A 17,256-nucleotide genomic window follows, 5' to 3' on the forward strand; every position below is an offset into this window, starting at 1 on the left:
AATGTAATTCCATGTTGGAGGTGAGGCCTCCAACATGATGGGAGGTGACTGCATCATGGAGGTGGACTTCTCATGAATAGTGTAGCACCATCGTCTTGGTGCTGCCATCACAAGATCTGGTTGTTTAAAAGTGTGCGGCACCTCCTCCTCCTTTTTTTCTTGCTCCCACTCTTGCCATGTGATACATCAATACATCGGCTCCCCTTGGCTTCCTGAGGCCTCACCAGAAACCAAGCAGATACCCAGAGCCATGCTTCCTGTACAGCCTGCAGAACCATAAGCCAAGTAAACCTCTTTATAACTTACTCAACCTCAAATATTTCTTTATAGCAATACAAGAATGGCCTAATACAATCAGGGTGCCAGGATGGTTGATGTGTGGTGAGGGCTCTTTCCCTGAGTTGCAGATGGCCGCCTTCTTGCTTTGTCATCACATGGCCTTTCCATTGAGCATGGGCATGAATAGACAGCATGCGAGCAAGCTCTCCAGCGTCTCTTCCTCCCATAAGCACCCTGATCTCATCATGGGGGCCCCACCCTCATGAGCTCATCTAACTCTAATTACCCCTTGAAGGCCCCACCTCCAAACATTATCAAATTGGGAGTGGGAGTGCCAATGTATGAATTTTGGGGGATACAATTTAGTCTACAGCATAGTCCAAATGTGAAATTTCTTCCTCCAGCTACCGATGTTTAGTGAGAACACTGCATGTTCTCACAACATGTGCATATGTGTGTGGACTCTTTCCTCTGGAGGGCAAGAACTTGGTTTTATTCACTGTTGTAACCAAGAGTGTGCAACAGTGCCTGGCTCATAATTGGCACTCAATATTGCCATTGAGTTATTTGTGATCAGAGCCCTGGCTGTTCTTAGATGGGTAGGGTTCTTCAGAACAGTACAAATGTTTGTAGACAGGCCAGCTGGGGAACCAAAGGTCTTTTTGATGAGGTGCCATGACCATGATGTAGTGGGGAGTGGCCAGGTGATCCAGAGTTCAGTCTCAGTATGAACTATGACCATCTGAGTGACCTCAGGCAAAACTGTTTGATCTCTGGGCCTTAGACTCTTCCTTATATAAAACAAATGGGTTGGTCAGTTCAGAAGTGCTACACTGATTCTAATCCATCCTATGGAGGAGGCCCCAAAACATTATCCCTAACCCTTTAATCATAAATTTAAGGATAAATGAGATTTTTATCTCACTCTGGGTGACTTTTAAGGACTTGAAAACCTATTTCTTTTTGTGCTTGGAGCTGGAGTGAATTTGAAGTCAGGGTTGCGGGGGTGAGGGAGGGGTGTTCCTGGCTGTGGCTGTGTTAAAATTGCCCTGGTTTGTTTAGGGGAGAATCTAGGGTATTTGTCATTTGTCTTTGCCGTGGTGCCAGACAGACAGCAGTGAGTAGATGATGCCTCTTACACAGCAATGTGCTAACAGTTGTACTTCCTGGCACACCTCCAGCCCCCAAGATGGAATGATCTGACATCCATATCAGCAGAGAATCAGAGAAAGATGAGACGCTCTGATGCTTGGGAAAGTCACAAACCATTGTTACATAGATAAGTAACACAAAATGACCCATGAGAGACACAGCTGGGACCCAAGTAGACACTTGTAATTGGAGAGTCTACCCTACTCATGATTTTCAATATGGGGTCAATAGCTGATAGATACCAATGTTAGTTTCTTTGTCATGAAATCTTGATACAATGTGGTAAGACTTTCCAATCAGCAGTTGGCAGCATCCTCAGGATATTGTTGATTGTATTTGACATCAAGGGCCACCCATGCTTTCGCTGTTATCATATTCAAGCTAGAGCAGATGTCTTAAAACTTTCTTCGTGCATCAAAGCATCTGCATAGCTCAGATAAAGAATCCACAGCTCATGTGTTCTTTCTTATCTCTCCAGCTGTTTGGGAGAGATTTCAAAACTCAACACCCCACTGTCTCATGTAACCAAGTCAGGGCCACTATTAGAAAAGCAGCTCAAAGAAGATATCCTGGGTCATCCACAGTATCTTAGCTTATTTAATTCAGCAAGCACATTCAACATTTCTGATTATATTGAATACATTCAAATTCTCAGTCATCAGCTCCAGGAAGACCCTCCTGGCTCCAATCCCTTTTCCTAGCCTGGCTTAAGTCCCTTCTGGGCTCCCACAGAATCCCTTACCTATCTATATTATTGCCTTTCTGTGGGTCTGTGCCAGCCTTTACTGTATTAATTCCTTTGGGGCTGGAACCATATCTTATTTTTTTAAATTAAAAAGTAGTACATCCTCACAATAGAAAAATTTTCAAATACAGACCTATATAAATGAAAAAGTGAAAGTCCCTTTTCCATCTGCTCCTATTTGCAATCTCCCTCCTCTCCCCAGAGAAGACCACTATAAACAATGTGTTGTATACCCTTCCAGAACTTTCCATTTGCAAGCCTATAAATAATAAAAATAAAAGTGTTAACAAATAATAAAAATAATAAATAATAAAAATAAAAATAAAAAAATAAAAGCATTAACAGTTATTGAGTGTTTACTAAGAGTCAAGTGCTATGCTAAGCATTTTTATGCACATTCCTGATTAATTCACAAAACAAGCCTATGAAGTAGGTGTTATTTTTATTCCCATTTCACAAAAGAAGAGACTAAGGTGACAGTTACTAAATGGTAAAGCCAGAATCTGAACCCGGCCAGGCTGAATTCAGAGCTCCTGCCCTTGAACATGTTCTCTCACTTGCTTCCGGACCTTGCAATATCATAGACACTTCCCCATAGTGACCTAAAAATTGTTTCTCCCTTTTTAAAAATTGCTTGGTATTCTACAAAATGAATATATTCCGTTCATTTTGCCATTCTCCTACTGAACAACTTTTAGGATTTTGTAGTTTTTCATTTCCTTATTTCACCAAGTGTAAGATTCCATTATTGTAAAAAGCATCCAATTTCAGAAATTAAAATATATGGGGGTATGGGGGGTGACAAGTGCATCTTAGAATATATTTTTGCATGTAAATATTTTGTAAATAATGCTTGTAAATAATTTTCATGTGTGTATTTCTGCACAAGTTTCCTAGGAGTAAAATTGTGTCAAAATGAAGGTGCATTTTTAAATTTTTGATGCATACTGCCGAATTCCCTCCAGGAAACCTTATCTTAGTCATCTTGTGTTCCTCATTTCCTTAGCACAATGTCTGGTACTTTTTTAGGTACTAAATAAATGTTCAGTGGGTGAAATGCATGACCTGACCCGGCAAATGCAAAGTATTTTGAGATACTCACACACCAAAAAACCCACAAAATATGACAATGGCTGACAGTGAGAAGATGAGAATATTTCACTACCATATTTGTATGCACTTCTTGTTGAAGCACTGACCAGAATAAATGACAAACGCTAATGCATCTTATGCAGAGGATGTTTCCGAAGTGATTACAAGATATCTTGCAAAATTACCTATCAAAAGATTGCACACTCAATAAAAATACACTAATAACTCCAGCATTTTACAACCCTCAACCTACTAGACATAAGAAATTTCCAGAGATCTTATGGTCTGCCATTTTCTCAAATACCTGCAAGACTGCCTGCACCCCCACCCTAATCTTCAGAAATCGTGATTCTGCATGTCTGCAGTGGGGGATGCATTTAACAAGCGCTCCAGGTTAACCTTAATGCACTGTAAAGCGTGAGAACACGTGCATTAAAAGGGCTTTAAGAAGAGGAGTTTCTGAATCAGATTTGCATTTTAGAAAGATCCCTCTGGCTGCTGAGTGTAGAATCAACTAGAAGTGAGCAAAGATAGCTAAATGGCATTATTCAGCCCAGCACGTAAACGGCTCAGATTGCCCGCGCGCTGGGGTGCCCCCTGCCGGCCCTCAGCAGCGCCTAGTCCTGGGCCGGGCCCTGGGCGGCCGGCTGCCGACTGCGACTGCGCGCTCCGAGGCCTGCGGAGAAGCCCCGGGGCACCTGTTACAGCACCGCTCAAGACCGGAAGCGGAAATGGAATCGAGATAGCCTCGCGCGTTTAGCAGGCCGCCGCCACCTCCACGCCCTAGGCCGGGCCGACTTACGGAGTCGCCGGAAGCGGAAGTCGCTGAGAGGTCGTGGAGCGGTTGGGAAAGTGTGGGTTTATCTTCGCGCGCCTTGCGTTCTTGCTGCGGCTTGCCTGGGCGGGTAAAGCGCGATTGCGAGAGGTCGGCAGCGCTGCCGACTCGGCCAGAACCGGCTCCCGGCCCGAACCTTCGCCCGAGGGGCGTGGTATCCTGGTGCTCCGACTCCTTCCGCAGGCTCCCTGGGACCCGCGGTTCCGGGAGTCCCTTGCCCAGGGTCCCTTTCCTGCAGTGAGGCTCCATCCGGCTTCCCTGTGTCCCCGCAGACCCCTATCATGGGCAATACTAGCAGTGAGCGCGCCGCGCTGGAGCGGCATGGTGGCCATAAGACGCCCCGGAGGGACAGCTCGGGGAGCACCAAGGACGGGGACAGGCCCAAGATCCTGATGGACAGCCCCGAAGACGCCGACCTCTTCCACTCCGAGGAAATCAAGGTGCGAGCGGTGTGGAGGAATCCGATTCCCCTTGACTAATGTTGAGGAGAGGAGTCCTCCACTAGATTCCCGTCACATCCTTTCGAAAACCAGAACGGGGAGGGAGGTGGTACATTACCCGGTGCACTTAAAAGCCAGACGGTCCTGTAAGAGTCCTCTTAGCGGTCCAAGGACCTGTGTCTAATTACCAATATGAGAAAGTCACCCTGAGGGAGGAGGCACTCACTTCGTTTAACATCATTAAGGAGAAAGCAGCTCTGGGACAGAGTTTCAAATTCTTAATTAATTCAGAGTCGAGCTAACAGTAATTGAGCCCCAGCTTCTGCTTTTCTCTTAGGTGTAATTAATTGCACTGCTTTGAGACAAATTCCCTCACCTTTACACAAACTGGAGCTTTTGTAAAAGTTAGTTTGGGAGTTTATCCATTTTGGAGGCAATATATACAAGCTGAAAGTAGAGCGGAACAGCTGACGGCAGTTGCCAGAAGTGTTTAGTTCTGCCCAATACTTTTGATTCATCCTACTTATTTTTTAAAAGACGGTGGTCTCACTAATTAGCCGGGCTTGGTGGCGGGCGCCTGTAGTCCCAGCTACCCGGGAGGCTGAGGCAGGAGAATGGCGTGAACCCGGGAGGCGGAGCTTGCAGTGGGCCGAGATCGCGCCACTGCACTCCAGCCTGGGTAACAGAGCAAGACTCCTGTCTCAAAAAAAAAAAAAAAAAAGACGGTGGTCTCACTATGTTCTCCAGGCTGGTCTCCCGGGTTCAAGCAATCCTCATGCCTCGGCCTCCCAAAGTACTGGGATCGCAGGCGTGAGCTACGGTGCTGGCCGGTTCAGCCTACTTTTTTTTTTTTTTTTTTTTGGAGACCGAGTCTCGCTCTGTCGCCCAGGCCGGAGTGCAGTGGCGCGATCTCTGCTCACTGCAAGCTCCGCCTCCCGGATTCACGCTATTCTCCTGCCTCAGCCTTCCGTGTAGCTGAGACTACAGGTGCCCGCCACCACGCCTGGCTAATTTTTTGTATTTTTAGTAGAGACGGGGTTTCACCATGTTAGCCAGGATGGTCTCGATCTCCTGACCTCGTGATCCGCCCGCCTCAGCCTCCCAAAGTGCTGGGATTACAGGCGTGAGCCACCGCGCCCGGTTTACTTTTTTTTCTTCTTCTTCTTCTTCTTTGAGATAGAGTCTGGTTCTGTTGCCCAGGCTGGAGGGCAGTAGCACCATCTCGACGCACTGCAACCTTTGTCTCCCAGGCTCAAACCATCCTGCCTCAGCCTCCCGAGTAGCTGGGACTACAGGCGTGCGCCACCATGCCCGGCTAATTTTGTGTATTTTTGGTAGAGGTGGGGTTTCGCCATGTTACCCAGGTTGGTCTTGAACTCCTGACCTCAAGCGATCCGCCCGCCTGGGCCGCCCAAAGTGCTGAGATTACAGGCATGAGCCGCCACTCCCAGCCTCACCCTGCTTTTTTTTTAAAGCGTACTTAGAAAAGTCTTTCGACTTCTAGAGGTCAGTGGGCAGTGAGGGTCTGTCTGAAGGAGGCAGCCAGCAGCTACTGAACTTCTCTCTAGTGTTGTTTAAATATGACTTAATCACACTTAAGCAGGCCAGTGCAAACATTTTTCTTCCTGCTGCAGCCTGTTTAAATTCAAAAACTCAGGTGACTTAACTCCTGCTTCAACCACACTCCTGGTAACCACCTTCATATGGTGGATATTTCCAGCCGCAGGGCTCAGTCCAAGGACACTTAGTGATTCTGGCAGCTGGTATTTATGTGTTATGTCCAAAAGGAACTAATTGTTTCAAGGAACAAAGTAGGTTTAGGAAAGATAAAGCTGCCTTCTGCCCAACATACCCTGTTAGTATCCAATTTCATGTTAATCATCATCCATTTAATTGCCTGGCAACTCATTCCATCTGTGTTTGTCCTCATGTTGAGCGAGGTGATCACATCTCACACCTTCTTTTGGATCTCAGTTTTGAGCCTAACTACAAAGAGCCTGCTTTTATGTGGCCCTACAACCTGTGGTTTGAACTTGCTTTCTGAATTTGTTGCATTCTTGAAGAGCTGTGTGCAAAGTGAACTTTAGAATCATGTTTCTCTTGATGTCCTTTCCCTAGGAGGTAATTTTGGTCCCTGGTCCCAAGAAGGCTATTTAAGACACCAAAAGAATCAAAACTACTTTCTTAAGAAGTATTTGTTCTGTTACTATTCCAAAACTCCTCCAGGAGATGTTGAGCACACACATAATCTATGGGGAATGATTTCAAGCAGCGTCCATTCTCACTTCATTAGAAGTTACTGAAATCCCCAGATACCAAAAAAGTCGTGAATTCTTTTAACTACACTAGTGTGCTATTTTGGGTATAATTAGTTATCCTTAGTGTGAAGTGATTCCAGTCTGTTATTTAATATGTAGATCTTGTTAGAATTCAAAGAATGCAGGCATTATTTGGATAAGCTGAGGTCAGTATTTGAAATGAAGGTGCTAGAAGCCTGCTTAACTCCCTAAAGAGTCTTTTCCAGCCTGAACCTCCTGCTCTTTTTAAGTCTTTGGCTTCTGACTGGGAAAAAATCTAAAAGGTGCGTGACTACATATGTCATCCAGATAGAGCTGGATGACTTTATTTCTTATTCTGGAATACCTCACTTATACGGAGCTTACCACACTGGAGGTTATCATTTATCCTAATGAGGGTTCAGTCTTTGTCTTGCTTTATTCCCCAGTCCCTAGACAGAACTTTGTGAGTGGTTTTTCCCTTCCTCAAAATCTGGATTTGCCCATTTTCAAGTTGACAGTTCTAGAATTGTTCCTCTTAAATTTTCATGTACAGTCATACATCACTTAACGACAGGGACATGTTCTGAGAAATACATCATTAGGTGATTTTATCATTGCGTGAACATCATAGAGTGTACTTACACAAACCTAGTCTGCTAGTCCGTTCTCATGCTACTAAGTAGAAATACCCGAGACTGGGTAATTTATAAAGAAAATAGGTTTAATTGACTCAGTTCTGCATGGCTGGGGAGGCCTTAGGAAACTTACAATCATGGTAAAAGGCACCTCTTCACAGGGCAGCAGAAGAGAGAATGAGAGCAAGCAGGGGAAATGCCAGACGCTTATAAAACCATCAGATCTCATGAGACTCACTCACTGTCAGAGAACAGCATGGGGGAAACCGCCCCCATGATCAATTACCTCTACCTGGTCCTGCTCTTGACACGTGGGGATTATGGGGATTACAATTCAAGGTGAGACTTGGGTGGGGACGCAGAGCCAAACCGTATCACCTAGTGTATATGTTGTAACCTGTTGCTCATGGGCTATAAACCTGTACAGCATGTTATTCTACTGAATACTGTAGACACTTATTCCACAAGTGTATTTAAGGATTTGTGTATTTAAATATATCTAAACATAGAAAAGATACAATAAAAATATGGTATAATCTTATGGGACCACCATATACACAGTCCATCGTTGACTAAGACCTCGTGCACATGACTGTACTTCAAATCTTGCCTGATTAAGGGAGGAACATGACATTAAGCTAGTCTTGGATTGGTAGTAGCCCCTTCCAAGTGTGTTTTATAGCTTCTTCTAGAATTTTGATGTCAACTTCTTTAATGACAACAACAGCTAATAATTAGCACTCACTGTGGCAGACACTATGCAGAGCACTTACATGGACTGTCTCAGTCTTCACAACTTTCAAAAATATATTTCTATTTTGCGGGCAGGGAAACTGAGGCACCACTGGTGAGTTTCCGATCCTAACCATGAACCAAGATAGTAACAGCTGCCTCTTTAGAATGAATTGTCAATATTGTCTGTTGTAGGGAGCTCGCTTATGGCTTTCTGAGTAAACTGCTCTGCTTCTAGGCACCAGAGAAGGAGGAATTCCTGGCCTGGCAGCATGATCTAGAAGTGAATGATAAAGCTCCCGCCCAGGCTCGGCCAACAGTGTTTCGATGGACGGGGGGCGGAAAGGAAGTTTACTTATCTGGGTCCTTCAACAACTGGAGTAAACTTCCCCTCACCAGAAGGTAATTGCCTGGGGAGTGGTCACATATTTGTCTTAACATAAATTCTCTTCTTTCTAAAACATCTCTGTGAGAGAACAGAAAATGGATGTTTCTATAAGATGGATGCCTAGTGGAAAGATAATTGTGCTTAATAAGTCTTAGGGTTCAAATGTTAAACCTTAGTGGTCTATAGGTTTAGAGTACAGAAGAAAGAGAATATTTCTGTGTCACAGACATCTTTCACTTCAGATCCTCAGCTATCTGTTCAGTCAGGACTTTTCCACAGAAACACAAAAACCTATTCTTAATGCAGTAAGGGGGCACTGGGCTGGGAATCTTAGAAACCCACATTTGAGCCCACATTGGCCATGCTGTCAGTCTGCTAACACCTGAGCCTCAGCGTTCCTTTCTGTAAAGAGGGAACATTGGACCAGATGGTCTCTGAGGTTTCATCTAACTTTGACTCTGCATAATACTTTGTTTGAAAAGTACATGTTGGCTGGGCCTGAGGGTTCATGCCTGTGATCTCAGCACTTTTGGGGGCTGAGGCAGGAGGATTGCTTGAGGCTAGGAGTTCAAGACCAGCCTGGGCGACATAGTGAGACCCCCATCTCTACAAAAAAATTAAAAATTAGCTGGGCATGGTGGTGCACACCTGTAGCGCCAGCTACTCGGGAGGCTGAGATGGGAGGATTGTTTGAGCCTGAGAGGTCAATGGTGTAGTGAGCAGTGATTACACCACTGCACTCCAGCCTGGGCAACAGAGCAAGACTTTGTCTCCAAAAAGAAAAGAAAAATAAGAAAAATACATACTATGTAGGTGTCATTAGCAAGGATTATAATAAGACATTTTATCAGGAACCCCAGCATGGACTTCTGACTTAAGTTGTCAGTGAGAGAACACCTTTAGTGAGTATTCTTGATAAAATGAGGGAGAAAGTGTCAGGCCTGTTGTCAGGGGCTGCCTGCTTTCCAGCGGTTCCATTGGAGAAGGAGCCACTCAGCACAGCAGTCACAGGTCAGTTCCAGTCAGGGGACAAAACAGCCCAATGAAAGGGCTCTTCCAGAGTTTGGTTTTTCAGTCGTTAGGCAAGTTTCTTTAGAGAACGTTTGAGCTTCCTATTCAATTGATCCCTTCTCCTGCCCGAGGCAAAGTGACAAAGGGTAAAACGAGGCAGCTTGCTGTTTATCGTGTGTTGTCATCCTCCTTGGCATCCAGGAGCCTTGCAAACTTGAGAAGCACAAATGCCCGACTGTTGACCTTTTAACATTAGGGATGTGGTTTCCTGGTATTTGAGCAAGGTGAGTTTTCAGGAAACTGTCACACTGCTGCTTCCTTATAGCCTTTGCAGATTGAGATCATTATGCTGAATTGTCTAAATGGGCTAAAAATGTTTGTTCTCCTGCAGCTGAACTCTTGGTTTTATGTGGAAACGTTTTGTTCTGTAGCTGGTTTGGCAAGTAAGCTCGGGGGGCAGCCTACCCCACTGAAATCCTCTGCTTCCTTTTTCCTCGCAGCCACAATAACTTTGTAGCCATCCTGGATCTGCCAGAAGGAGAGCATCAGTACAAGTTCTTTGTGGATGGTCAGTGGACCCACGACCCTTCCGAGGTACTCTTCCTCCCACCTCTGGTCCTCTGGGTGCCTGCATATTCCAAACAAATCACCTTCCCAAGAGATTGCCGCCAGGTCCCTTTGCCCAGCTAGTAAAAGTGCCCGTGTGTGGCAGAGCTGGATAGCAGCACTAACTGTCAGACAGTTGGCATACTTGACCAAGATGAGCAGGGTGGCTAGCCAGGAGATGAGGCCTTCCAGCCAGGAATTCCAAGTCCTCTGAAGAATAACTCCGCAGACCTTCCACGTTATGATTTCTGCCTGTCTGTCTCTTCCCAGCCCATAGTAACCAGCCAGCTTGGCACAGTTAACAACATCATTCAAGTGAAGAAAACTGACTTTGAAGTATTTGATGCTTTAATGGTGGATTCCCAAAAGTGCTCCGATGTGTCTGGTATGAACACAGTTATTTTATACCACATGCGTGCAGGTGGGGGCTGTACAGTCTAGAAATACTCTTGTTTCTCTTGCCTCTCTTGAGCTGAAGCTGCCCAGTCAGATAGGCATTTATAGCCCCCACTTAAAGGCCACAGAACTTAATTCCTAACTGTCAGGTTGTTGAAATTTAGCCCCAAGGGAGCTACAAGTCATTTCCCTGGTCATCTCAGGTATTCAGTAGGTCTGCTTGGCCACAGAACGCAGACAGCAGAAATGGAACCATAGCTTGATCTCGTGCCAAGGGCAGAGCTGAAGAGGCCCTGGAGGGTCACACTGAGTCAGTGACAGCCCAGCACTGGGGAAGCCTATGTCTCATCCCACTTGTGGTGCCTGCAGAATTTCAGCCTGACAGGTGTAAATGGACACCTCAGTGACCTTAGCGGTCACTTGTGTGGTACATTAGCACCTTGTCAGAATCCCTTTGGGGAGGATGTGGCTCCCCACGGGAAACAGCCTGCACAGCGCAACTCTCCTTGATGGGAAGCTATTTGGTACAGAAATACAGACCCAGTAAAACTTCTCCATCTTGTAAGAGCCTTTCAAGCATTGAGGTTTCAATAAATTGCTTTCCATCCAAGCCCCACAGGAAGAAACTACCTGGAACATGATTCGTACAGTGCAGGGGGAAGAGGGTTACAATCTAAAGTGTTCCCCTTCTTGGAGGCGGGGGCTTAACAATTCCTGGACTCTGAGGGAGGCAGTGGAAAGATGCCCCAGGAGAATATCTGGCGCACTGAGAAAACAGATTCCGTTCGTTGACAGGACAGTTCTTCATCATTGTCTAGTTGGGCCTGGAAGTTCTGCCACCAGGATTTCTTGTTACTAGTTCAGAAATCACAGCGGTAAAATGATCACAATGGGCTCACTGTGGTTGACAGTTTGTTGAGCAGGACTTGGAAATCCAAAATCAGTGTGCTTTGATCTGGGTAATTAGTCTTTTAGAGATATCATCTAGTTTTTTTACAGATAGTTGAGAATCAGGGAATGGAGGAAGTGTGCCCAAATATCCTCCAAAATATATAACTTACTGATACATATAATTTTAAGCCACTTACAAGCTTTTTAGTCAAGTTTCCACCTAGGGAAAGAAAACGGACCCCTCACTGATAAGAAGCTAATTCCACGTTCTCTACAGACTTCTGTTTCGACACTTACTTCCTCACAATGTTGTTTACTCCTTATGGCTCAGTTTTCTGCACTTAATGCTTTTCTCAGTTTCTTGCTGTGATATGGTTGGGTCACATAAACAGGGCTTGTCCCTAAAACATGACATCGAGGGAATTGGCAGAGCTGGGGCATAGCAGATTTTCTCTGGACCAGCCCCAGGATCTGGCGACCAGAACCATCCCACGCGTTCTTTGGATGATGGCTTGGTACCTTCTGGCTGGCCAAATGTCACTATCCAGCTGTTCTAGCATTATGAAATCCTGCTCTTGTAGCAGCTTCTCAGTGTATCTGAATAATCCAGATACTCAGGCAAGAGTTTGGAAGGAACTTGAGTGTAATGGAGTTAAACAGCCTTTAGATACTGGGCTTTCAATTTTCCCCCCCATTTTGAAATGTGCCTCATTTAGCCTGTTTCCTCCACTGCCTCTGTGTAAACAGACTGCCTTATCTTCTGTTGTATTGCGGCTGGGGGTGCCCATAACTTGGACTTAGCTACTTAATCCTCACTTAGCCTCCAGCTTCTTTGTGGTTTTGCCAGCCCAGCCTGAAGGGAGAAGGAAGTCTTATTCTGCCGTGCATGTGGGATTAAGTTATCGAGAACAGCCTCCTTATGATCTGACCCAGACTCACTGGCTAGGCCGTGTCTTCCACCAGGGCATCTGAGTTGACTACTGAGTTGTATGCTAGTCACCCAGATTCCAAAAGGGTTTTCTCCTCTCCTCTGTTCTGCACTCTTGGAACCAGTGCATCCTTCAAGAGAATGTAAATCTGCATTGAGGGAACAAGAGACAAGGAAAATGAGATGATGACAACAAAAGTAAGGCTGCTCCTAGAATGCCTGATTTTCAAAGTAAATGTCCTGTTACCATCTCCCAACAGAGCTGTCCAGTTCTCCCCCAGGACCCTACCATCAGGAGCCCTACGTCTGCAAACCCGAAGAGCACTTTCGGGCGCCCCCCATTCTCCCCCCACATCTCCTCCAGGTGATCCTGAACAAGGACACGGGGATTTCCGTAAGTACGTGGGCATCTGCCCGGACCGTCCTCCGTGGGTCATGTTCAGTTGCTTTCTTTCCTGTGTCCCCCTCTTGCAAAGCAGCTGGTGAGCAAGCTCAGTGTCACCCCCTAGTGTGCACTGTGCCATTCACCTCTGCCGTGGGGATGGGCTGATAGCAAGAGGTTCCCGGTGTGGACACCGCCGCCTCGTCTTGGAAAGCCTTTCTGCACTTCTCTTCCTTGTCTTTCACGCCTGCCTCAGCCTGAGCCCTGTTCAATTTAAATTTCATGACAAACTCTATCACCATCCCTTCTTCGTAAGCTACATATTGGAACTCATGCTCTGGCCTCCACATTTTAGAATCTAGTTTTAATCATTCAATTGCTTTTAGAAATATCAGTACTCCTGGATCGAAATGTGGGATATCTAGGTAACACACGTTTCTCCTCCAGGAAATTATTACATGCAGAAAAGAAGTGTGTGTCCTCCTGGATCCTGAAGAACAGCCAGTTCTGTTGTGATTCTGTTTTCTGTTCCATCTAACCTGGATTGCCTGCCCAGTCCACCTAGCTCTGGGATGCATGGCACAGCCATAAATCTTGGGAATCCAGGAATTCAGCTTGGTCCAAGCTACCTCTTAAGAGGCATTGTTTATGAGGTGCTTAAAGTGACCATGCTGCTACTGAACACCCCACCCTGAAGTGGAGGGCGTGTGTGCTGAGACGAGGAATGAACGTGTACACATGCAGGTGTCCCTACGGCGGTCCCTGCCGGGCTGCCAGGACAGGGTCTCAGTGCTTGTTACCCTACTCCCAACAGGGCTTGCCTTTCTCAGGTCACCTCCTGTGCTGGGAGTGCCCCTGCAGCTGGGTAGCCATCCTGGTATAGGCCCAGAAGAGGCCAGTGGTAAGGACAGCACGCCTCAGCTGGCAGGGCCCACCATCTTTCCAGCACTGAGTTGGCAACAGTCTCAAATAGGTCACAGGTGAAGAGTTGCAAGGACACGTAGCTTCTGCTTTAGAAGCACTTAGTTGACACTGCTTCCCTTAGCTCTAACTTTACAAAGGTTGGTGGGTAAGATGACTTTCAGTGCCCTCCTAAGCTAGTAAGGGTTTTTTTTTGTTTTTTTTTTTGAGACGGAGTCTCACTCTGTTGCCCAGGCTGGAGTGCAGTGGTGCGATCTCGGCTCACTGCAAGCTCCGCCTCCCGGGTTCACACCATTCTCCTGCCTCAGTCTCCCGAGTAGCTGGGACTACAGGTGCCCGCCACAACGCCCGGCTAATTTTTTGTATTTTTAGTAGAGATGGAGTTTCACCATGTTAGCCAAGATGGTCTTGATCTCCTGACCTTGTGATGCACCTGCCTTGGCCTCCCAAAGTGCTGGGATTACAGGCGTGAGCCACCGTGCATGGCCAGGTTTTGTTTTTTCTAGAAAAGGGAGGCATCATAGCCATCTTCTCTGATGGAGACTGCTGCTGGGAATAGACCAGCTGAGAGTGGCCCAGGGGGGCGGGAATATGAGAATGTCAGGACCCCTCTGTCCAAGGTAGCACCAAGCTCTAATGTAAGAGATACACCTACATTGATTCCACGTCTTGGCTATTATGAATAGAGCTGCAGTGAACGTGGGAGTACAGATATCTCGACATGCTGATTTCATTTCCTTGGAGTATCTACCCTGTAGTGGGATTGCTAGATCATGTGGTAATTTTAGTTATAATTTTTTAGGAACCTTCATGCCATTTTCCATAATGGTTGTACTAATTTACATGCCCATCAGCAGTGCACTAAAAGTAGCTTTTAAGTGTTCTCACCACAAAAAAAAAATGGTAAGCATGTTATGCGTGTGTTAATGAGCTTGATTTAGCCATTCCACAATGTATCCATATTTCAAAACAACATATTGTACATGGTAAATATACATAATTTTATCTGTCAGTCTTTGAAATTGATTAATTTTTTAGAAACACCTCTTAGGCTCACGCAGTAACTGGCTGAGCCAGCAGTCACATCAGGCTTGGCTGGTGCCAGATCCTTGGTAGTTGGTGCTCTCAGCAGCCACCCTGAATGGCCTCCCAGTGGGAACTTGCTGAGTATTTGCCGACACAATGATTGGCCCAGGCTCTGGGATCCTAAGCCTACAGCAGTTGTTCTACACTTTATTCCATTTGAATTGCATTTATAAAAGTTGGGGGTAAACAATGAAAAAATAAATCCCCATTTCTGGCTTCTCTTAAAACTTAGGAAGGCGCGGCGGGCAGCTCTGAGTGCAGCCCGGTGGGAGCTTTTCCAGAGTAGTGGTGTCTTGCCCAGGTATCCGTTTCATTCTTCAGGTTCATTGAGTCTTACAAGTTTCAAATCCATTGCTCAGGAGTGTTTAGTGCAGACGGTCTCTTCCTGTGTTCCCTGAAAGTGCTTTTAATAGCCGCTTTCTTCCTGCCCCTCCCTCCGTAAGAGGACAGGGCCACGGCCCACACTTGAAAGAGGCCGGGGCAAATGCCTGGCCAGAGACACACACCGATGCCTCCAGCCGCATGCAGGGAGCTCCCTTCAGGTCAGAAGGCATGACCTTCATCTCACCTGTCGTCTTGGACACGCCCTTGCGCTGCCTGATTTGGGAAGAGAGGTCGGCCTGAGCACTGCCTCCTGTCCTTTGATATCTGGTGCTGTGAAGTAAAGGGGAGAATCTTGGTTTCCAAATCCCAAATGCTCACCGCTGCCTTTGTTCCCTCACAGTGTGATCCAGCTTTGCTTCCTGAGCCCAATCACGTCATGCTGAACCACCTATACGCTCTGTCTATCAAGGTAATGACATGTCTGTCCCCGTGAGAGCTGTGTTGCCCAGTGTGTGCTCTGAGGACCCCCAGCAGTGGAATGACCTGGGGGGACTGACTTAAAGGGCAGCTTCCAGGGTCTGACACAAGCCATCAGGCTCAGGTTCTGAAGTTGGCTCGGGAATTTGTGGTTTTATGAAGCCCTTAATGATTCTCATGTACTCTGAGGCTTGAGCCCCTTAGTCCAGCCTTTGATCATTTCCACCTTGTTCCTTAGGATGGAGTGATGGTGCTCAGCGCAACCCACCGGTACAAGAAGAAGTACGTCACCACCTTGTTATACAAGCCCATATGAAGAGCGGGGGCCGATGGTGACCCAGGAGACAGCACACCACCAGGCTCCACGCGTGCATGCTTTCCCCAAGAGGGAATGGACTGTACATTGCTCATTTCACACTCTTCAGAAGACATTTCATACCTGCCCTGGTCCTGCTTAAAGGTTTGTCCAGGCAGAGCAGCTCCTGCAGCGCCTCGGTCTGTGACAGTCCTCCTAGCACCCCCATGGCTTTGAGCCTCGGGGACTCATCAAGTCCAAGAAAAGAGGGAGGGGTGGTAGAGGATCTGCAGCTCTGGCCCCGTGATGCAAGAGGCCGGGTGTAGTTCTAAACCCACATTCTCAGTTCTTCTTCAACCAAAAATGAATGCTAACTCCTTTGCCAGTAAAATTCTGGGAAACGGACTGAGGCCACACATCATTTCCAGTCATGTGTGTGTGGTTTTAAGGCCAGCCACTTGTCCCTGTTGAGGCCTGGCTGTGGAACGAAATACAGTGTTGGTCTTGCCTCTCCAAAATCAGCAATAGATTGTCTCTCGGCTCCAGGGAGGTGTCATTTCTATAGAAATTAGAAGCTTTCTGATTTCTAGTTGAAGTTTTACAATTGTTTCTTACAGTCACGTGCACTAAGTACTCTTTTTGTAACCAGAGGTGGCTGGCTCTGCAGCCTTAAGACCATTTTTTAAGTCACCACGACTAGAAGTCACATGAACTCTGCTCAGCAATAATCTGTTCTCAGAACAGACTTTTCAACCTGCTGCCGGATTTCTCCATTCAGCTGGATGATCCTGAGGACTGACCAGTTAGCTGGCAGGTCGTCCAGCTTTTTATTCCAGTCATAATAGGTGACAGTTAACCGTGAACACTTGAGAGACACTCCACCCTTCTCCCTATAAAATCACACAGTGTGATTTTACAAGGTCCCGTGGCACCTTGCTCAGGACCTCTGCCCCTAGTTGGCAAGACTGCAGCAGTTGCTGTTGCTTATTCTGAAAGGAATGTAGAACTTGACAGCAGCCTTCTGAGTTTGGGTCAGGAAGATGTCCTTTGGACCAAAGCAGACTTCTTTACACGCAGCTCAGTTTCCCGGGAATCGCCACAGATGTGCCCACTAGCCCAGGTTCCTGTGAGTCAGCGGAAGCTCCCGTTACGCCCTTTGCTCCTGGTGGGAGAGGGAGGAGTGAGCTCCCTGGGTTCCAGTATTTACTTGGTATACCTGAGTTCGGGGGTACCCTTTTTTGTTACTGTTTTCAAAACAGTGAATTACTGTCACCTGGATGTACAAGTTTCAATAAAACTTTGTAAAAATAATTGGACATGTGCCTGGAGGAGCTCTGATTTTATTCAGTCCCTTGGAGAAGA

General features: G+C 46.4%; 1 protein-coding gene and 1 long non-coding RNA gene across 2 annotated transcripts in view; one reads left to right on the forward strand and one right to left on the reverse strand.

The window, feature by feature from the left end:
- Positions 1 to 4,270, reverse strand: part of LOC134732071 (uncharacterized) — a 259,878-nt gene extending 255,608 nt beyond the window's left edge. The window contains exon 1 of the long non-coding RNA XR_010114997.1: positions 4,071 to 4,270. This is a non-coding gene — a long non-coding RNA (uncharacterized lncRNA). The remainder of the gene's footprint in view (positions 1 to 4,070) is intronic.
- PRKAB1 (protein kinase AMP-activated non-catalytic subunit beta 1) lies at positions 3,984 to 17,210 on the forward strand. Its single transcript, XM_055239778.2, has 7 exons — positions 3,984 to 4,543; positions 8,428 to 8,591; positions 10,089 to 10,182; positions 10,465 to 10,579; positions 12,670 to 12,803; positions 15,523 to 15,591; positions 15,838 to 17,210. The coding sequence occupies exons 1-7, from the start codon at positions 4,385 to 4,387 to the stop codon at positions 15,913 to 15,915; spliced, it is 813 nt and encodes a 270-aa protein (XP_055095753.1). The 5' UTR covers positions 3,984 to 4,384; the 3' UTR covers positions 15,916 to 17,210.
- Positions 17,211 to 17,256: the final 46 nt, after the last annotated feature.

The sequence above is a fragment of the Symphalangus syndactylus genome, chromosome 13 (assembly GCF_028878055.3).
Source record: "Symphalangus syndactylus isolate Jambi chromosome 13, NHGRI_mSymSyn1-v2.1_pri, whole genome shotgun sequence".
Classification (NCBI taxonomy): Eukaryota; Metazoa; Chordata; class Mammalia; order Primates; family Hylobatidae; genus Symphalangus; species Symphalangus syndactylus.

What these genes read in the sequence shown, in the direction of transcription:
- PRKAB1 (XM_055239778.2), top strand. Translation starts at nt 4,385, where the DNA reads ATGGGCAATACTAGCAGTGAGCGCGCCGCGCTGGAGCGGCATGGTGGC. An exon ending in GGACCCACGACCCTTCCGAG is followed by an intron (nt 10,183 to 10,464) that starts GTACTCTTCCTC and finishes GTCTCTTCCCAG; the next exon opens with CCCATAGTAACCAGCCAGCT. An exon ending in TATACGCTCTGTCTATCAAG is followed by an intron (nt 15,592 to 15,837) that starts GTAATGACATGT and finishes CTTGTTCCTTAG; the next exon opens with GATGGAGTGATGGTGCTCAG.